The 22026-nt window shown below is 39.1% G+C and overlaps 1 protein-coding gene across 1 annotated transcript in view; it reads left to right on the top strand.

The window, feature by feature from the left end:
• The window catches only part of LOC106963197 (RNA-binding motif, single-stranded-interacting protein 3-like), a 162319-nt gene extending 141108 nt beyond the window's left edge, over nt 1–21211 (top strand). Inside the window, exon 5 of the mRNA XM_015057977.1 lies at nt 18509–21211. Coding sequence (XP_014913463.1) covers nt 18509–18670 — 162 coding nt within the window. The 3' untranslated portion in view covers nt 18671–21211. The remainder of the gene's footprint in view (nt 1–18508) is intronic.
• Nucleotides 21212–22026: the final 815 nt, after the last annotated feature.

The raw sequence follows: 22026 nt of genomic DNA, 5'->3' as shown, positions 1-22026 counted from the left end.
GCATCATCTGATTCCAATTACTCTAATTATACCAGCTTGGGTTGTGAGCAGGAGGAGAGCAGGAACCAGAGAGAGACAGAAAAGATGGAGTAACCAACTGAAAGCGGGGAGAACATGGCAAGTCTTCACACTTAAGAGAGCAGGAATGCAAGTGTAGCCAGAAAGCCTGGAGGCTACTCCGGTGGCAACAACAACAGTAACTAACAACTAAAAGTGCTTGCAACATCACTGCAACAGCTGTGAAGTCTCGCTGCAAGTCGATAATAGCAGCCAAACGCATGATGGTGGCAGTCCGTGTAATCGCGCCGCACATTCTTAACAAGGTCAAACTAATGTAAGGACACATTATGTTTTTAGTGGGACTGTAATGGGATGAACAGTAATCTCCCTGGTTTGGCTTGTAAAAGAACACCGTCTAACAAATCCCTCTTTTACTCTATGAAGTCATGTTTGACATCTCCAAGTCTCCATAGCAATCTCTGGCAATCTCACAAGCATATTTTACAACACTGAGCTAACAGCGCTGTAGGTAATCTTGAATATTTTCACAGCTGACTGCCCACATGGAGAAATGAGACCACGGGACTGCCCGGTTTTGTAAAAAAAAAAAAAATCTGTTCACGTAATAAATATATCTCATTCTTTACAAAAGGCAGAAAAGAAAAAAAATAAGTACATCTTTGTTGTTTCCATAAATTTTCAGGGGACAAGAAATGGCAAGTTTGCTCTTTTGGAGCACACAGCCTTGTGTCAAAATAATGCATAGAGGAAATACATCAGTAGTGAGCATAGATAAGCAGATGTTGGTGACGAGCAATATGAAGAAATGGTATTTCCCAAATATCTGCCATGTTCCATGAAACCCAAACTCATACCAGCAAATAAATCTCAGTTTAGCTACAGCTCTGTGTTGGAGAAAGTTTGATTTTGGGATCATTTTCCAGACAAAGGAGATGAACATATTGAAAATCATTGATGAACAAATGCATCTCAGACTACACATCCTTTAACTTGCATTGTGACATTAAAATACTGAACAAGTGGAGCTTGCGTGGGAATGCTCTTTAAAGATAATATGGCAATGCAATTATCACTAGGACCTCTAAAACCTTTAATATATCTGTTTACATAGACGGGACCAAAAAAAGATGCCATAATGCACAGCCCAATGTTTGATCAAAACCTATCAGCATAAAATATATTATTCCAGCTGTCAAGCATGCTGGTGGATGAGTGGTGATTTGAGCTTGTTTTGGAGGCATCTTATCTGGTCACGTTGCAATGGCAGAGTTGACCATTCACACTCAACACCGCGCTCCCAGGGAAACCGTCCAAAATGCATTCGAAACTGTTCAACAAAAGAGGCTGAAAAGAAAAGAGTCATGGTGTCGCAACCTGTCTGAAAGACTGTGGTTGGACCTCAACAGAGTTCTGCCAAAGCAAATGTCTTGAAACAAGTCAGTGAAACAAAGCAATGCATTAAAAGCTGATCATATGAAAAGCTGAGTTATAGCTGCTGAATGTGGTTCTACATCTTAATGAAACATTTTGTGTATGGCTGCATTTGTGATCACGTATTCTGCTACATAAATTACCTAAATGATTTATAAACCGAGCGATTCGTTAAACTCTTACCTTTTTTCTCATGTTTTCTTTCAATCCAGACTATTTTAAGTTGACATAAATAAGATGTGCAAACACGCATTTGCCTTGGATTCGACCCACCCCCAGCCCCATCACGTTAAAATGAAAGTTTTAATTTACAGCTCTGACACCAACCAAGATACGCTGCGCTCTGGAACTGAGAGCTCATTAGATGCTGCACAGACAACACACTGATGAGCAGAAAATGATTGGATACGGGCTTTATGAGAAAGGTTTGTGGTTCTAACTTAACGGTGCCATTTGTTGCACAGCCTTGTGCAGTGAAGCTTTGCATTGCCTCTTGACTGCTTATTGATTTGTTTTCCGTGTCTATTAACTGAATTTGGAATAGTCAAACACGTTTAATGAAGCCAAAATCAACTTGGGGACTGCAATAACAATGTCATTTACCATGATGATATCCTCTGAGTAACAATAATAATGATGGGATAATTGTGGAAATTCTCAAATGAGAGCACATGTGATAATTTATCTGTAGATTTGTAAATGTGCTTCAGATTACAAATCTTTATTCAAGCTTCTTCTTGTCCTGTTTTTTATCGTGACTCGTAGAGGATATGACCCTTTTTCCATGTTTGCAGCATGTCTGTCATGTCACCTCATTTTTTTTTTCAGCTCTGACATGTGAACGCTTTTATCTTTGCCTCGACTGCCATGACCAGTGGTTTCTGTCTGGGAGTCATAATGTTGTTGCCTTTCAAACCGCCAGACTTCCCCTCATGGCTTTACTATTTTTCAGTTTAATTTTTTAAGGAGACCTTCACAATCTACTTTCAGCAGTGTTGCTGATGAACACGCTCATCTGAACATGTTCTTCAATGACCTCCTTTTTTTGAAGGACTTTGAACTGAACAATGCTGTTTTTACCTGAAAAATTCCAACTCGGCACATCTCTTCTTGGCACCATAAACTAAGCTCTGAGAGTGAATGAAAGCTACTATCCCCTAACCTTAACTGTACCGATTTTAGACTTAAGGCCATAACTTTCTCACTTGATCGAATATGCTGAGTTATTTCTGCATCCGAGTTCTGTTACTTCTTGCAAACTCGCCAGAGGCAGGGAATGAGTCCAGCTATAAGGATGAGAACTGCATCAAAGATTCCTCTTATTGCATTATGTCACTTCTCTATGACCAATGTACAGGTAAGCATAGCTGAAATAAAATCTTGATCTTTACATAAATCACAGTTTTGTCAGCAGATGGACTTTAACCAATCTTGACAAAAGGGGGATTTTGTCAAGTAGGAAACTCGTAGTGCAGGACTCTGATTCGTGCAGCACCGGAGTCACATTTATTTATAAATGGAAACTTTTTAAAATGTTTTTCATTACCGAGATAAAAAGCTTATTCTTGTGTTTGTTTGGTTTTTTTATTATTATTATCATTCATTTGCATATAAATTTTTCAGAGTGGCACTAGTGACACAAAGATTTTTTTCTTTTTTTGATTATTTTGTTTAGCCTTTAAGCTGCAAACTACTTGTTTGTTCTTACTTTTCTCCAAAAATATAGAACATTTTATTCAAGAAAATTGCTTTTTAGTTTTACATTTTCCTTTGTTCAAAACAGAAATTAGAACAAAGAGGTTTGATAGAGTAGGTGTTTGTGAGACTTGACGAGCTTGTTTTTTTGAAAGCGTCTCATTGGTTTTATGACTCAAGACAAAGAATGAGAACAAAATGTCTTAAAATCAGAACAGCAAACCAAATCAAAGTCGAGTGGATTAACCCTGCTTATAGAAGCAGCTAAAATGGCACTCAGAGGGAATGTGTGCTAACAGCATATTGCTACTTCATTATGTTTTTTTTTTTTCTTACTTTACAACACCTGGTCGTCAATGAAAGCTATATTATTAAATAACTATATTTTTAAATATTCACTTAAAGAAAAACGGCACCGGATATATTTTGTTTCCATAAAACAGAAATGACGAATTCACTGAACTCTACCGAACATGCTGGGTGTGTTTTTGGTTTGCCTTCACGATGTCGTTAGTGTCCGTAACCAACACATCATCTCCCGCTGTACCGCCACACTTCCAGGCCGTTTAGAGTGATAATTAGACTGTAACAAGCAGCCGTTCCTTTTATGTAGGTCATGAGCTGCTAATGACACTCACTGGTGTACAACTTGGCATTTTCTGTGTTTTACATTTTCTTTCCTCGTGTTTTCGTGGCACTTTTAGAAGTGGAAGCTGAAAATCTCTTAATTTGGTTATTCAGGCTGAGGCACCTCATGTGTAGAAAATATCAAAAATCTCTGAAAGCTAAAACAATAAGGGGTATTAACACAAATATGTAATTACCAAGACGATCCCACCAGTATAAATCAACAGTATTTGCTAGAAAAATGGTAAGAACAATTATGTTTCCATTTACTTTCTACCCAGGTTAAATACTTTGAATTATGTAGCTTTTCAAGATGTGTGACATATGTTAAGTTAAAGTCCTACTGAAAATATTTAATATTAGGCTTAATAGCAATTTGAACTATATCACAGCAGGGCAGAGAGGTAAGTGCCATGTGCATAATCTGAACTTTACAGTTTGATGTACAGCCAGGAGACGTTTCCATGACTGCCACTGCAGTGGAGGGAAAAATTAGGTAAACTCCACATTTAGACAGCTTGTAGAACCACCTTCAGCATCAATACGTCAAGGTTGTAATTTTCTGTATGACTATGTCGGTGTCGCACCATTTTAGGAATTCTTGAACACTGTTCTTTCCATCGTTGCTTCAGTTGCTTGCAATTTGCAGGAATTCATTTTTGGACAGATTTTTTTTCCAGGATCCCAGCACAACAGTTGAATCGATCTGAGGTCAGAACTTTGTCAGGGCCAGGATAACTTCTTGGTCACAGACAAAATACGCACAGACATATAGCCGATCTTCAAACGGTAAAATCTTTAACAACAGAGCTACTTATTCGTTTCAGATTTCAGATATTTAAAACATGCTTGAAAGGAGGTTCTATTATGTTCCGCTCAAGTCATTGAACTATTTGTCTGAAATATAATAAAAATAAGTAAAATATGAAATGAAGGTGCATGCACATAAGAGCTCATAAAAGCTTGTCCTCTGATTGAAATGAAACTAATACTCTACATCATTCTTTTGTAATTGAAAATCAGCTCCACCGCTGAACCTGACTGATTTCACATAAATGCTGATTTGTTCCGAGTGGCTTTCCCCCCTGCACAACACTTCCATTATTGCTTTTTTATTACTTTTGTTGTGGCTGTTTTCCATTGAGAAATAATTCTGTAATAAATATTTCAATATTTCCGTGGTTCTGTGCTCGGCTATGCATTTATGTCTCTGTACAGACGTTGCAGAGCTAAGGAAAAATATTTCCTCCGCAGCTAGACATATGATGTTCAACTTCAAAGTGCAGTTTCACGTGCCAGTCGTAGTGTTCCCTGGTGAGCGGTGTCACATTAAGGAATAACAAATGAGTCCATGACCCGTGGTGGTTATCCAGGATGTGTTTGTGCAGAAGGAAAACAGCATATGTTATTTGCTTTGCAGTAGCTTCATAAGTGAAAATTGCATTGTGCCTCCATTTGGAGAGCAGGTGTTGGAGCACAGAGGGAAACAAAGCGATTGTCACTCTCCGGGTTCCTGATGACGGTGTACCGCGCTGCTGAAAGGCTCACACGTTCTGGCTGTCATCTTAGCAACAAATCTGACTTGTCAACATACTGGAAGTGGCTGCTTTTAAACACAGTGGAAGACAAACTAGAAACATGTGTAATTCTGTCCAAAGATTTGTCTTTCTGAAAAGCCTTGATCCGTCCTTTCACGCCGTTCGCTCTCGACTGCTTTTCTAAGGTTGAGTCATGAGGGCAACGGGTCCGGGAGGGAAACCCAGGCATCCTTGTATTCAGTGACACCCTTCGGGTCATTCTGGGGGATCCAAAGGCATTCCTGTCCCAGAACAGAACAGATTCTAGGTGTGTGCCAGGTGGTCCTATCCTAGTAGGAGTAAGTCTCGTTCTAGCCGGTTAATGTCTGGTTCGGGTCTAGCCAATTTTTCAGTCTGTTTCTCACTATCGTGGGTGTGAATATGGACAGGAATGTGAGCATGCAGGAGCTGCGGTCGTTGCTCCGATAATGTTTGTAGCAGGTTTTGGTTTTAAAGTCCTCAAATAAACCCTTTAATTTAATTCCGTCTCATAGAAATTTATTTGCCATGCAAACATAATGAAAACAATTCAGATTAGCAGATACGTACAAACATATCTATATTCTGGCACTTTATTTTTGTTTTTTTTTGGAAAGTTTGGATTCGGACGCAGTCAAAAGATATGCACCAATATCAATGTGATTGAAAGGAAAAACCCAAACATAGGATAATATGGACATCACGAATGACAATAGAAAGTCCAATTTAAGGACTGCAGAACTGATCACATACTTTTAAAAGACAAAAGCTCTCTGGTAGCAATGACCAGAGCAGAAAAGTTTCTCACTACTTCATTGTGTAAATGGCTGCAAAATCATAGACATGCTGCTCCAAAAGTTAAAACAAAGCCTTCAAATGAAAGCCACAATGCTGCTCCTGAACCCAGGGTTCAGTCATCAGTTTTCTTTGCAATGCTCAGAGGTTAACTTTGCCAGGGAGGCTGGAAATGTAATTTCTTGATAGTTTGAGCATACTCTCTGGGTTCTTTTCTGAGAGACTGTCTGCATCACCCTGGCCTGTCAGACTGCAGTTGTTGTTTCAGTCCCACACGAATCACTAAAGAAGCATGTTCATCAAATGTTCAGAGCTTTCAGGGCAAACCTCATGAACCCTGGCACCATTTTTTTGTCTTTTAAAAACATGCGATCAGCCCTGCAATCCTTAAATTGGACTTTTAATTCTCATTTGACTTCAAACCCTCTAACCAGGTTTATCTGCCAAAAGCACAATTCCCCCACTTAGACATTTCCAACCTTCTGAAACCACTTAACATCCACTGCCATGGCTCATTTGACCCATGCACCATGGCGTTAACACGTATGACAATTTTACGATGTGGTAAAACCCATTGAGGGCACTTCTGGGGAGCACATGTGGCTCTCAGGGCTGTGCTGAATGAGACAGCTTCTCTGAAGTGAAGATGAGAATTTGGTATGCTGGGCCACATGGGACTTTTTTTAAGGGAGTTTTCAAGTGTGATGTAGTGAATTCTTGAGCTCCTGGATGGTTGGTGTTTGTTCAAGAGATTTTTCTTTATCTTCCTGGTTCAAAACATCTAATTTTGTGTCAACAACCTGTCAGAAGGGAAATGGCAGACGAACCGCATTTACAAGCGTAGCATTCTATTTAAAATGGTCTTGGTTGCTTTATCTTTTATGATGTCAGTTTATTTATGTTGCATTATGCATCCATCAAAAACTGTCAAGTGTCAAGATTTTTCACTTTCATTTGCATTTCATTCTTAATTTTATTAATTATGTATGAGAATCACTTAACTAAACCAGATATAAGCTATCAAGATATCTTATAAAAAAAACATAAGTGCAGAAAATGGTTTTTATTTTGGTGTTAAGTATTTACACAAAATACACCATAATAATACAAAGTAATGGGCCCTAATTTACAATGTGTGGTAGCTTGTCAAATTTCTTGTCTTGCCAAACTACTCTGCTGAAACAGAACAGATTAATTTTAGATTAACCAAACTGACTTTCCTGAATTGAAAGTCAATTGAAACTGCTTCATTATTTCATATATAAGGACAGTTTTCACCTATTCACATAGTAAGTTATTTTATAATGAAAAAACAAAACAGATTTAGCCCAATTTAGAACTGTTTATCTTCTAGCTATCTAATTTAAACAACTAAAGAAAAGAAAACCTTGAGTAACTCGTAAAGATAGCTACTAATATCAGCTAAATGACAGTTCTTTTACAATTTTTAAATGTCCGTTGAAAGAGATTTAAAATTACAATCTCCCATTTGTATAAATATGTTCAAAATAGTAGAATTTTAAGCTACTACATACCAGCCCTATGTAGTCAGAAGGGCTGACCTCCTGGGCGTGAAGTGGCTAATTGCCAAGAATAACAGCCGTTCTTCTGTTTCACTAATTGAAAGTGTTGTAAATGCTTGCCCTTCCCGTCTCCACTAAAAATCAGTAGACCCAATGAAACGAGCTTAAGTTTTTCTTTCCCAATCACGTATTTCCTCAAACACAGAGAATTATACGCAGAAAACCACTGCAATGTTAGAGTCATAGCCCTTCATAAGCTTAAAAAAAGTATTTTCCACCAAATAACTTTTTTTTTCTTTTAGAATACGTCCTACACAGCAGTTACTGAATGTCATTTGTTCAGTTGAGTATTCTATTTCCTCTCAGCCAAGAGTAAATCAACTGTTATCAAATGCATGGTCTGTGTAAGAAGATAGGAATTATTCATATAGTGCAACAGTGGTTCAAAAAAGAGAAAATGAAAAGTAAAATATTTGAAAGACATCTGATGTTGACAGACAAAGCGGGATGAAGAGAGAGGCTCTGCTACAAACTCAACAGACATCCGTAATTTGCACAAACTGTATTTTCCCTGCTTCTGAGCTCTTTATATTGGTCAGCTGCGGAAATCGAAGCGGTTGCTTTTAACACCCCCACATAAACACCTTCTCAACCCCACAAACCTTTTCCAAAACTAAAACCTTCCGCACCACTATCCGCCTTCATATGATGTCAGCCAGGAGGAATTCAATCTCCGAAATGGGATATCATGAATGATGCATGGGACGGAAAAATGCATTTACCCAGGCGACAACACAATAAGCTGTTGTTGCAACCACCATAATGTAAAAATGCGAAATTTATGGTGACGAAAATACATATGGAGCCAGGAAGACATTTGTGAATGTTGTCAACTTCCAAGCTGAGGCAGAACTAGCAAGGGCAAAATGTCTTATATGGAAAATCCTCAATTTTTCAACAAAGTATGGATGAATTTGTCCTCAAGTCTACAGGGAGCAGAGCAAAAACTATCTTTGCATGCAGGTCTCACTGCCCACTTATGCGTGCATTAGTTTTGTCTCCTTTTTGGAGGAGCACTGTGCTAAGGCTGACATGCCCATCTTCCATGTTAATAATGGATTTTTGATATAAGCTCCACATGAAATTTTAATCTCTGGAATATTAGCTCACCGAGGGAGATACAAAATCAAATCACGGGGTCGTGATTAAGCGGGCGTAGCCCATATCGACCCATTTAAATTCATATTAACCTAGCATCAAAATGTATGAGCCGTGACACTGATGGCAGACATAATTTAGTGGTGTTATGTCTGTTTTGCAAAGCAAAGGTATGATCAGTTCATCGCGTATCTGAAAAAGAGTGAAAATGAGCCTGGATGTGGGACTTGCTGGATGCAAGGACATTTTAAAAAGGATGCACCTTGGGGCATTCAAATATGTTTTCATGTCAGCAGTGTCGATGCCAAAATAACATATTGTACACACTGTACAACAAAAGTTGACCTTATGTAGTTTATAATTTTGAGAGTATATACTTTCGTTCCTGTTAATATTATTAAAACACACATCCAACCAGATATGCGTTTTGATATTGGCATTGACCAGAGAATTGTTAAAATGTATAGATAATGTAAGTTTAAATCATCAAGCTTCCATTTGTAATGTTTTCTCATTTTGAAACTGTGTTCAAGTAAAATTCTGACTTTTGCTGCTCGCTAAAGTAAATATGTTAGTGACTACAAATTTTCAAAGAAATGCCCAAAAATAGATTTAAGTGGCAACATGTCTTTTGTCTAACCATATCCTTTTATTCCGCAAAAATATTTCTCATATTCTGCCTCATAGCTGAGGAATATGAACATTTTGCTCAGATAAGCAGTAGTCACTTTTGATAAATCCCAAATACTCCTTACTATGAGCCTTGTTAGTCAGAAATGTGTGAAAAGAGTTAATAAATACTTTTTTTTATGACTGCTTAATTATCTGTTGAAAATTTGAGAGAGCACATTCAGAGGGGGGGATGCCAAGTTTAGAAAAACTGTTTTTTCTACCATTACCAGTGCAAACATTTGACATTTACTAAACTTTTCTTGGACTTTAATTGGGAACATTTATTGTTGCTTTGCTTTACAGCAAACACGCACGCCTGCTACGGTACATGATTTCTCTTCCTCTGTCCTAAAGTATTTAAATATCTCTTAGTCATGAGTTGTTTGTCCACGTATCTGTCTGTTGCTTTGTCATAAAATGATGACCTAACCCAGCTTCCTGTTAACCACTGCAGATTGACACCAGCCCCCCATCACCCCCCCCCCCCAACTGGTTTGTAAAAGAGAAGATGGATGAATGAACATACCAAAAACTAGTTTTGCACCATAGCTCTCCCTATGCCTCATGTTTGATGCATATTTTACTCCAGCAGAAAGCAGACCCAGCTGAGAGAATAAGTGAAGCAAAGCACCACCACTGTGTTAGCATTCTCAACGGCTCAATAATACATCACCTAGTTTGGTTCCTTACACAGCATCTATCATCACAGTGTAACACGGTGGAACTCAAACAGCCATTTTCCATAGCTGTTAATAGGACAAAGATTGACAATGTGTGAATGTTTGTGTACAAACTCGTGTGTCTGTGCGTCTATGTGTGACTTTACACTCATGGCATAGAGCTCCGTGCAGGAAGGTATTATCTGTAAAAAGTGTGTGTGAATTGGGTGTGGGCCTTAAAACCAGACTAAATACCTCAGTGCCTTTGGGTGCCAGGACACACGGCGTTGTCATTGGCTTGGATTGCACTCAAGGGAAGAATTCTGTGGCTGAATGATGTGATGTATTAAGGTGTGCTCTGCGGCAATGTATGGTAATTTGTTAGACTTTTATTTAATCAGGTACCACTGAATACTAGCCAAACGGAACGCTGCGTGAGCAAGGTGAGCTCTCAAACTCGGGTTTTCCTGCATTTTGTCTGTTTTAAAGAAATGTGCTTGTTCCATGTGACGGATTTTAATCTGCCTTTTTGCTGTGAAAACTGTAAATTAGGTTATGGGTGTTTCGGTATCCACCATCTGTTTGTGAGTGGATAATCCTGTTGCTGCTTTAAAGGCTGATTGATCATGGCAGCGTCCCAATGTGGTCCCAGAATGATCGATCGGTTTAGTATCTTACAGAGACAGATAACAGGACAATAGAAAAATGTATCAATCTGAAATAGGACAGATGACAAGATGCGATTGATTTTTTTTTTTTGACACATAACTAATTTTACAGACTGTTCAAACGCAGAAATAACTATTGCAGTATGTTTCATCCATACTTCGTAATTATAAAAGATGCAGCATGCACCTTAATTTCTAGCTATTTGAAAGCTTAAAAAACTGTAATATTGAATGTGGAGAGTGCATTACTTAGTATTTTAAGTTCAAAAGTTCATAAGTCTCCCCATTGTGGGACAATGAAGGATATTTATATTAAGTTATGAAATTCGCTGCCTTTAAACATTTGATTCTCTGATTAGTTTTTTTGTTGACTCATGGAAGATTAAATTGTCATGTTTCAGTAAACGTGTGTAAAATTAGAGTAATCTTTTATTGCACATTTATATCACACTTAAACATGAAATCCTTAGTTTTTAAACAATGAATTTAATAGGGAAAAAGTTTTCACCAGAATTGCTGAAATTTAAGGCTTTTCTGACTGAAAAACGGCGGCAAAGACTTCAGTTGGGTCAGCTGTTAAGCAAAAAGCGAATATGTGGAAAAGCACTTCTTGTTATTGATTCAGTGTTGGTTGGATAAATAAAGCCCTGGGCTTGTTTCTTAAGGAACGTTTGCACTGTGGGGAAAAGCATCTCCACAGCATGCTGCTGCCACGTTTTGTTTTTTTTTTATCCTGAACATTGTGTGGTCAGGGCAAAGTTCAACTTTATTTTTCTGAGAGTTTTTTAAATATGAGCCACAAAGTGTTAGTCCCAGGCTTACAATTTGCCTCGCACTCTGCACATGGGAACTGCAAACAGTGCTGTCTGCAGCTTTCTGTAATCTGTAAAAATGGCTTTTTCCTTTCCATGTTTCAATAAAGGTCAGCATTATTAAATACAAGACTATCATTTGCTGTATTGGCAGAGTCAGTCCACCTGAGCTGAAGCTTCTCTAACAAACCCTAGAATGTTTTACAGAAAAGTTGTATTTATTCTAAGTTTAAAGATTAAATTGGCCTTTGATTAAAATCAGTGGTGCTGGATTTCATTTAAGAGGAAAGGGGGCTAATTTCAAATAAACACTACTGCTTTCACTTATTTAAAATAAGAATAGGTTTAATTTGTACTTCCGCTTTAAAGTCACAAAGTCCCTACCTAAAGCGTTATATTTGTGTAAAAGCTCAGTGGGTATGAAGATGTGTACAAGACACTGTAAATAATATGGATTTGGGAGACTAGCCAGCCAACTTCATTGTTTTTGCAGTGGAAAGACTCCAGCCTGGCTGTGCAGTAAATCACTACCACCAAAATAAGCAAGCTGTAATGCAACGTTTTGGGAATATAAGGCGTCCAAGTCTCACAGCGGCAGAAATGTAGAGTGTGGAGGAAACATTGGACAACTGCTTCTACAGGAGGTGATTCAGCCATCCGCTGACAAGTGGAAACAGAAACATGGGGAAGCACTCGTCAAAGGGCAGCAAACCGTCCTCGTGACTTTGCCTGCTGTTGTCTGACCACCGGATTTACCAGCTGACAGAATGATAGGTCCTTTGTAGTGCTACCTTTTTGTCTCTCCATTCTCTGGCTCCTCACAAATTAAAATAACGGTTTTAATGTTGGCTTATAAAACTCTCGCTGCCCTCACATCCCCATACCAGCTTCTTCTTGGCTGGACTTGTGTCTTTTGAATGGATTTTGTGTAGCAGGGCTTCCATAGTATGTTCTTAAATCCTCAATCTATATAGAAAAAGAAAACATCTTGCTATAGCAGGAACACAGCAGCTACACCATCCTTGCTGTTTCCTCCAACCACTTGACTCATTGCCCATTGTCTTTGGTTTTATTGCTCTCCTCCAATCCACTGCTTAGTCACACACCAGGCCAAACTGGTATACCTGAGGGTAGTGACTAGTATGCTGTTATCCCAAGGATTGACAGCCTGATACACAAGAACACACAGACTAGTGTGGTTGAATGTGTGTTTGCACACAAGAGAAGCAGCCAGGATCCCCTGTAGTGCCAATTACACATACAGCTCTAATCTCTTGAGCAGGCTGGATGCATAGAGAAAGAGAGGAGACAGAAGCATGGATAAAGGGCTGAGGAGATGAGAGACGGCAGCAGTAGTAATAGGAAGGTTTGGCAAGACGTGTGTGAACTGACGTAAAGAAGAAAGAAGCAAGGACAAGGAGAAATGGATCACAGATTGCCAGTGAGAATAAAAACCTATGGACGCACATTTCCTCGCAAATGTATTTATACGCCTCGAACTTTCTCGCATCTTGCGTTGCAAACAAATACCGTACAGTGTCCATTTGCGGTTTTATGTATTAGAAAAAAAATGGAAAGGTTTGTTTATAAATGCTGTATATAAAATACTTCTCTCTATTGTACATATATGTTTGTTTGCTGTACTCTGATTCCACTTTGCTTGAGATAAAGACACAGTCTTGTTATGAATGTTGGGATGTTGAAATTTGTGGCTTATATGGATCTAAAGAGTCCCGTCAAGTATGCATGATACTTTTAAAATGCTTTCAGTTTGAATAATGCATGTGTACTAAGATCATGGTTGTGAAAGTCAATTTTTTCACTGGTTTACAATCGGGTACTTTTTCCATGATATCATTGTCTTCTTTAATTTTTGCTATATTTAATCATCCACTGGCTATTCAGAGACAAACTGTCAGTTCAGTTTCAATGTCACACAGGTGGTTGGGTCATTGTGAGCCAAATTAATAAGTAGGTCATGATGTTGGTTTAACTTTTAGCTTCAAGCCCTGTACATCCCGATGTGAGTCAATCTTTATCAGTACAGATAAAGTTTCTGCACACCCGTAGCCTTCAATTAATGCTATGACTAAGGTAAATATGTGAAATTTGAGTAGCAGTTGCATCAGTTCTGTGTCAATGGTAAATATGGTATGTGATGCTGGAACATTTAACTCTGGTATCATTTCTCCATATAAAGAATGGTTTTGAGAGAAGCATATTCTGTAACACTTTATCTGAACGTTGTGCATAAGACTGGATTGACACTGTCGTAAACATGATATAACACCTGTAATGAACATGAAGGAGCCTTCATGAATGTTTATGACTGTTATGAAGTGTCATTTGGTACATAATGACACCTTCAATTCAAGGTTGACACTTTTAGTGAACTTTTAATGCAAGTTTTAGTACAACTTTGAAATATAAGTGTCATTATTTACCAAATGACACTTTATGATAAGTTGTAAACATTCATACAGACTCCTTCATGTTCATAACAGGCGTTATGTCATGTTTATGGCAGCGTCATGTCAGTCTTTCGCACAATGCACACCCCTTAAATTAAAGTTTTATCGCATATTCATCTGGTAGAGTGCCCCAATCAACGTTTAGATCTGTGGCAAAGCTTAACATTTGTTTGCAGATGCTCACTATGCATTCTGGTTGAGTTTGAGCCATTTTATTAAAAAAAAAAAGGAATCCTCAGAACCGCAACTACAGATAAATACAACTGAGGGAGGCTTGTGCCAAAAAAATTGCATTTCTTTGCAAGAAATATGAAAAACTTCAGGATGAATACTTAACATTGGTACTGCATGTGGCGTGAAGAAAACTGGGAAAGAAGCCGAACAAATGCGAAGGAGATGTAGAGAGATAAATGTGTTGACAGGAGAGTGAGGGCAGCTCCCTTACTCCGTACAGTGTTGCATGCAGAGCCCCAGGTCAAGACACGCATCCGTCTAACTTTTATCAGTTAAAGTGATACAGCCCTGAGAGCCCCATAGGCACAGCAGGAGACTTCTAAAGCTTGATGTCTTTTTTTCCTCAAGCATTAACAAAAGGTAGCAAGGGCTTCCTTTAATGTGTTATATCTGCCTGTCATGTCAGCTCCCTCCATCTCTTTCTTTTTTCCCACCTTTTATTATTCTTTAACCTCCTGATCATAATCAGACTGAAAAGTCATTGCGCTTTTTCTGTTTTTTTGTATGATTTTCCACTAATACTCTCCCTCCCCCTCACCGCAGCATGGTAATGTTCTCCGAAATTACAGTGAGGTAAACAGAGCAGGGGAGTGGAAATGAAATAACTGCTACAGGGCTGTCAGGTCTGGCAAGGGAGCCATCCGTCAGCAGGAAATGACACGTCGTTCACCCCCCACCCCCATCCTGTCACACACACACACACACACACACACACACACACACACTTGATTCCTCTTCTCCTCCTGGTGGCAAGGTGAAGGAATTATGCTCATCAAAGCCTGAGCGCAGCCTGGAGCCTTTCCATTAACCTTATACAACACTGGTCAATGGCGAGGGGATGGACACATGCAGCAAGGGGGGCTTTTAAAACCATACGCGCTAACACACACACGCACAAGCATACAGTATACACTGTAAACTGTACCTTTAATGGAACAAAAGCCCCATACATAATCGCATCGAGATCAGATACACACACACCCGCGCGCGCGCGCACACACACACACACCTCAATTACCTTTTCATTCATAGCCTGACAGCAGTGCATGTGCAAGATCTGACATTAAAGGAAATTAAATCTCCTTGTGGAATGGGCCAGCCCATCTCACCTCGCTGTCAAAATACTCCTATTTCCACTCCTCTCCCCTAACCTTCTCATCTGGGTATTTAGAGCTTTGTGGTGCGGAACGTCATCAAAGAGGAAAAGTTAGTGAGGCAGCCGCGCTTAAAGGAGGCCTCCCTGCGATAATACCCGCGCAAACGGAGCCCCTCTACAATTAGCCCACGCACCCAAATTACTGCTTCACATTCTGATGCTTTCACGCACTGCACAAACTGCACACACACACACACACACACACACACACTGACTTATCATTGGCTTAGCCCAGTGAGTGAGTCACTAAGTCAGTTAACTCTTTGATCCAGACCTCCTTTCTGCTTTCAGATATGAAGCCTATCTGACATAATCCTGAAAAACATTGGCTCACGCAACCAATGAGACTCAAAGAAAAGTGCAGCTGCAAGGCTACACACTCTCAAGGGACTTAGCTGGTAGAGTGACACATGTACAGTAGATTTTTTTTTTTTTTTTTTTTACAGGCAGATTTAATTAAGCCTCATTGAGATGACTGATCCTGCATCATACGAACTCATGTGATCTTTTTTTCTCACGCGTCCAAATGCAGCAAACCTGCAGAGGAAGGAGTTTGCCTGATAATTCACTTCATATTTGAAGGGGGGAGGGGAAATGCTGGGATCCTGGGCACCAGCCTTTTCCCGAAGGTTTTAATCGGATCAAATATGGCTTGTCAGATACATAAGCTAATTAATCGGGGGAGAGACCAATCCCCTCTTTTAGCAAATGGAAATACGGAGGCAGGACATTGGCGGAGACACTTCCTCTCCTCCTTCAACTTTTCTCAATCAAGATGCAGAAAGAGACCAGCTGAGAAAAGATTGCCTGTTGTGAATCATAGTCTTTAAGGATTCTGTCTTTAGAGAAAAGACATTCATACTGCCTGACGTTTTTCCACAACCTCAAGCTGAGAAGATGATAGATTCTTGATTTTAAGACTAACCGGAGCTGCTGTTTACAGAACTTATGTATATAAAATATCTTCTTTGACACTAAATCAGCTATTAAAGCAATATTTCTTGACATGAAAACAAACTCGACTGCTGTGCACGCCTTTTACGTTAATTTCTCGTAGCCAATGCTCTTGTGTAAGATTTTGTGCCTGAAATTAAATTTTTAGACCATTTCTTTTCTATTAATATCTTCAGCTTCTGAATATGTATAGAGTAAAGCACATTTATTATCATCACTACAAAAGATGTGTAAATTGTCTTAAACGCAGTTCATCTGTTATTGCTTTGGAATAATCTTACAGTAAAAAAATATATATGGCAATATTTTTCTGTTGTAAAATTTCCATACTAAGAAATTATTGTTTTAATAATCCTTGATACCAAAATAATTGGAAGCATGATCAATTTTAGCAAAATAAATTTTCCATACCCAAATGGTTGTAAGTCTTCAAAAACAGTTAAAAGTTTACTAAAGGAAAAAGAGACATCTGAGTCTCTAATTCATTCTCTAAGACATTGTCCAACAATCACAAATGTAAATTTTGGGACTTAGATAAATGTTAGGACTTTAGCTAAAACTGTGTGCTTTGGTCAGAGGAGAAGAAATTTAGATTAAAAAAAAAAAAAAAAAAAGAAAACACTGTGAAACAAAAAACTAAGACATATAAAAACTCCTCATTGTTAATGTCTGGCAACCTTTGATGCATTTGGCCCATTTCTCTACCAAACATCCTGGAAACTTTAGGACAGCACAATATATCAAATACTCTTTACAGTGTCGAGATATTTTAAATGTATTTTTAAAAAATGGAAAGCAATGATCATTGGCATAATTATCCACAACATATTGCCTAATCTTCAGAGAAACGTTTTCATCAGACACAAATATTTTTTATTGTGGTGTTTGCTCCCATAATCTTTCTCCCAACTATAGTGCATCGTACACACTAGATTTTTTTTTGTAAATTTTTCACACATTTTACCACGATCATATAAAATGATATGCTGTTTGAAGGGATTAAAGTTTACAATCCGTAAAGAATATTTTTAGACTTATTCAGGTCGTTTAGACAAAAAAGTTGCTTTATTCTAAAGATTTCAGATGTTTTTTTTTTTTTAATTATTTTTCATGTTCTAATAAATTTAACCTTCAAACAAATAACTCAAATTCAAAATAAAAGAGGACATGGCACAATGTGGCTGCCGAAGTGGGTGTAAAGCTCATTAAAACCTCATCAAGTCTTTGCTCTCATTTTATTTTCCTGGCTTGTAACCACGCCATAGTTGGCCGTCTGTAGCGCTGCATTGGCCCCTGGCATATTTAACTCATGATGGTCTCAACTGCAGTTCAATAAGGGGTTCAGCGATGTATCTCGCATACAGGGAAACTCTGGACGGCTGCCTGATCGGATGAGTCACTTACTACCTGGAGGAAGGATGCTAAGCTAATGTGCTTACAGCCTACAACATCATAAATCCATAATTAGCACTGAGGATGGCATTTCATGCTTAATTTAAGCACTGAGTGATTTGAAACGTAGATGGTATAGTGAGTTACATTGTGACTGCCTGACTCAGTGGATGATTGACTGGTTGGGCGGTCTCAAGCTGTTTCATGGGGGAAACTTGCAACTACCTCAGGCTAAGCCCACCACCAGCTGCGCAGCTTCTCCCAGCAAAGAGCTGCTTCTGGAAATATTGAAATCTCTGTCGCTCAATAATACAGTTCGCCCTTTTCTCTGATTTGAACTCTAAACTTAACCATTTAAACAACTGCTCTTGTAAATATATGCGTTGTGTGAGACGCCAATACAGGCTTGACTGTCGTACCTGCCACTCCCGTGAATCCCGTAAAATGATCACACACATGCGCTCAGAGCTTGACGTCTGTGAATTATCGATGTAGTCACCGAGCATTTGATCCGATAAATGTGTTTGTGTCAGAGGACAAATGCTTTTTAACCAGAGTTTGGTTATAGTTTGCCATATTTCAACCTATCTAGTGATTATCCATTACAATTATGTCATCGACTGACCGATTTCCATTTTTTTTCCTCTCCCCTGTGTCGCACTTTCCCCTTTCTGTCGTTGGCAGCAACAAGAGCAGGACCCCACAAACCTGTACATCTCCAACCTGCCAGTGTCGATGGATGAACAGGAGCTGGAGAACATGCTGAAGCCCCTGGGTCACGTCATCTCTACAAGGATACTTAGAGATGCCAATGGGGTCAGCAGAGGAGTCGGCTTCGCCAGGTAAATAAAGACCATAAATCAATGGGCAAAAATTGACTTGTTTGTCCTTGCATGTTATAGGAGAAACAGTTATCCTAAAAAAAATCCATAAATTCCCGTGACTTGAGCTCTACATTGAAAATGTTATGTCTCTGGAGTAAGTGGAGGTATCTAGATGGCACATACTTATCAAAGTAATGGTTCTTTAAATTCTGAGAAGTCCCCAGTAGAGCCATAAAAGAAATTGCACAACTGTTGTCTTGGGTTGAAACTGTTACTGAGGATTTAAATAAACGTGGGTATCCAACACACAACGAGAATCTGTGTCGACATCAGAAAAATGCTGTTAATCTCTACAACTCTTGCAGGAAGTCCAAGACCAACAGCTTAAAATGCTACGATCAACATTCAGCTGTGTTGATCACAGCAGCGGAGTATAACTGGAAGCCATACTTTTCAGATTCTCATTTGTAAAAATAAAAAAGGGCAAACATATTTACGTTAAACTTCACAATTGTACACTGTTTGTGCCAGCTTTTTAACATATAGCTCTCAATAAAATAAAGTTTGTAGTTGTAAACTGATACATTGTGAAAGGTTTCAAAAGGAGTGGATACTTTTATAAAGCAAACGCAGTGTCCATGTGTTTCACAAGCACGGATAGTGGCTATTGCATCACTGTAAAGTCACTGCTGCTGTTTTTCTAGAGCCAAGCCTGTCATTTAACAGTTTTTTTTTTCCATTTTCTACTTTGGAAAGTTTCTTCTACAGCTTATTAATCCCCCAAAGTCATAAACCACTCTGTCCTTGTCCTCGACAGCAGCCACCAGGCTCTCATTCCTCCCTGTTTACCCAGAGGAGGCCGGTGACGGCCACACCACCGCCATCTTGCAGGGATTTTTCTTAATCACCTGCTCTGGCTAAACTCCTCTCCTATTCCCTGCTCTATTACTGAAAGGTTAAAGCAGGATAGATGAACGCATACACACCAAATAAACAACTGCACAAATAAGCATATGCGCAGATAGATCCCGCATGCAAGTCGTTGTGCACATGTAACAACACACATTAAAAACTAGCCTCTTAGTTGCGCTCCCTCAAACAGGCAGCCCTCCTGCAGACCAGCAAACAGAGCACAGCAACAACCTGCCACAGGCCACCTGTTCAAGCAGCCTCAGTGGCTGCAGGGACAGACATGATGGAAAGGGAATCTGAGAAAGCGGCTACATGAGAGGGACGCGGGTGTGACGCATCGGTCTCAGAGAAACAAGTAACTTTAGAGGTCACTATGAAGAGACAAAATGTTTTTTTTTTTTGTTTGTTTGTTTTTTTTTTTACTGAGATGATCAGAAATCTTTACAGAAAGCGAAAAGACTGAAAGAGGCAAAGTTTAAAAAATTATTATACAGGCACGAATGGCTGAAGAAATGATCGATTATAGTAAAAAAACAAAAAACAAAAAGTGTCCGTAAAAGAAGCTAGAAGGACAACTGTCCACAGAAGACAAAACAGATCAATGGACTACATAAAATGTAGACCTCCCATTAGCTGTGTCAACAGACAGACAGACAGGCAGCTGCTGAGGGCTGGACTGTGAGGGGCATTAGAGAGAGTAAACTGAGCTAAGTGTTTGTGGGCTGATCCATTACTGTTATCAGAGCCCATTACTCCAGCCCCAGCACTAATCATTGCAGACAGCAGCACCTGATGCCATTAACCAGCAGCATACTCAGAAAAGCCAAACCTGCCTCCCCGTCTACCTGCCTGACTCTGCAGCTGACTGACCAACGCTCAGCCTGGCTCACTGGTTTGTTTCTCAGTGGCTGCTTTCCAGTCTGCCTGCCTCATTTGCTCCTAGTATTCTGGGCTGATTTCTACCTGCTGTGGTGATGGAGAGACAATGACGAGAGATGGAGTTTTTACAAAACAAACAAAAAAAAGTCATTTTTAGAAAAGGAACAAAGGGGTGTGCTCTGCATTAGCAATTCTTACCATTTAAAAAAAAAAGGAAATATGCTAAAATATTATTTTTTTAACAGTCATCCACTTTTTAGATGCAGGAGTAACGCGCTTAGAATTAGTCCCAAATAATCTCAGTGCTGTTTTTACAATACCATTCACTTAACCCAGGAAAATACTACAATAAAATGATTACTCACCTCCACTGGCTCATATTTGGGACAGGTTGGTGAGTGGTACATGCTGCTGCGCCCTGGCAACCCGGTGGTAGGAGATGCCAAGCAGATGACGACAACTGACCGGTTCATAGTTATAGTCAGTTTACCATAGCAACTAATCTCGTTATTAGCCAATGTTTATGTCTACGATAGTTCATAATAAACTATTAATATTGGTTGTGATAGGAATTAACCAACTAATACCTAAAATCAAAAACTCAGTTGTTATTTATGTTGTGTGTACATCAGCTGTGGGTGTGTATGTTGGGGTAAAAATAAGGCAAAGGATTCTCAGAAATGGTCAATCTGGTCTTGCAACAAGATGGCTCCTGTGACAAAAAAAAAAAAAAAAAAAAAAAAAAAAATTAGTCCTAAGATGGGGGATCTAATGAACCACATGTTGCATGATAGACTATGTTCTCTGTTACCCACAAGTATTCCAACACACATGGTACACAGGAGAGTGGATGTTGGAGAGAGTGATGTATTTGAATCTCTCTTGAGATCCAGTCCTGGTTCATGACAGGCTGTGAATTACTTTCCTTCAGTGATGTGACAGGTGGAACAAATGAGGCTCAGTTCACATGCAAAACCTAATGCTAACACATTTATCACACAAAAAATGAACCATAAAAATAAATCATGAAACATGAAAATAAATCAAATCAAAGAAAACCTGTTGAATTAATGATGGGTCTTAGTCTTATGCTTAGCTATATATTATCGCGCTAATGCTATCTTGCACCTGGTTTGTCATTGTTGTCTTTAAGACAGATTTTTCCTCTCTTGATGTAAATGTTCTTATGGAAGAAGAAGAGCTCAGCACAACTTTTCTTGTCTGGTGTTGTGTTTTCTTCTCTTTTGGTTCTGTGGTGTCTGAGGAAGAAATCTGGTCAATTGTTGTCCCGGAAGAGTTAACCTCTGGGTTAACTTAGTCTGGTCACTGCGTTTCCCCCATCCGGCTAGAGCTTGATTTGCGTGGTTACTAAAGGAATGGTCTCAAACCTTTGCTGCTGGTTTGAAATTGAAACAAAGAGATGACTGCACTACTTCAGGCATGTCTTAGTTTCTGAAAGCTGATTCAGGAAATTTAAGGTTTGCAGTGGAATTCAGGAGCAATTTCTACCATTGGAGGATACTGGAGCCACATTTTTGTCCCATGAAGAGAAGTAGGGCAAAATGAAAAATGGTCTCCCTTAGCAAG

Source organism: Poecilia latipinna, unplaced genomic scaffold (genome assembly GCF_001443285.1).
Source record: "Poecilia latipinna isolate Pla-1442-1.1 unplaced genomic scaffold, P_latipinna-1.0 Scaffold1504, whole genome shotgun sequence".
NCBI lineage: Eukaryota > Metazoa > Chordata > Actinopteri > Cyprinodontiformes > Poeciliidae > Poecilia > Poecilia latipinna.
The sequence above is the reverse complement of the archived record's forward strand: the minus strand, read 5'-3'. Positions and strand labels throughout refer to the sequence as shown.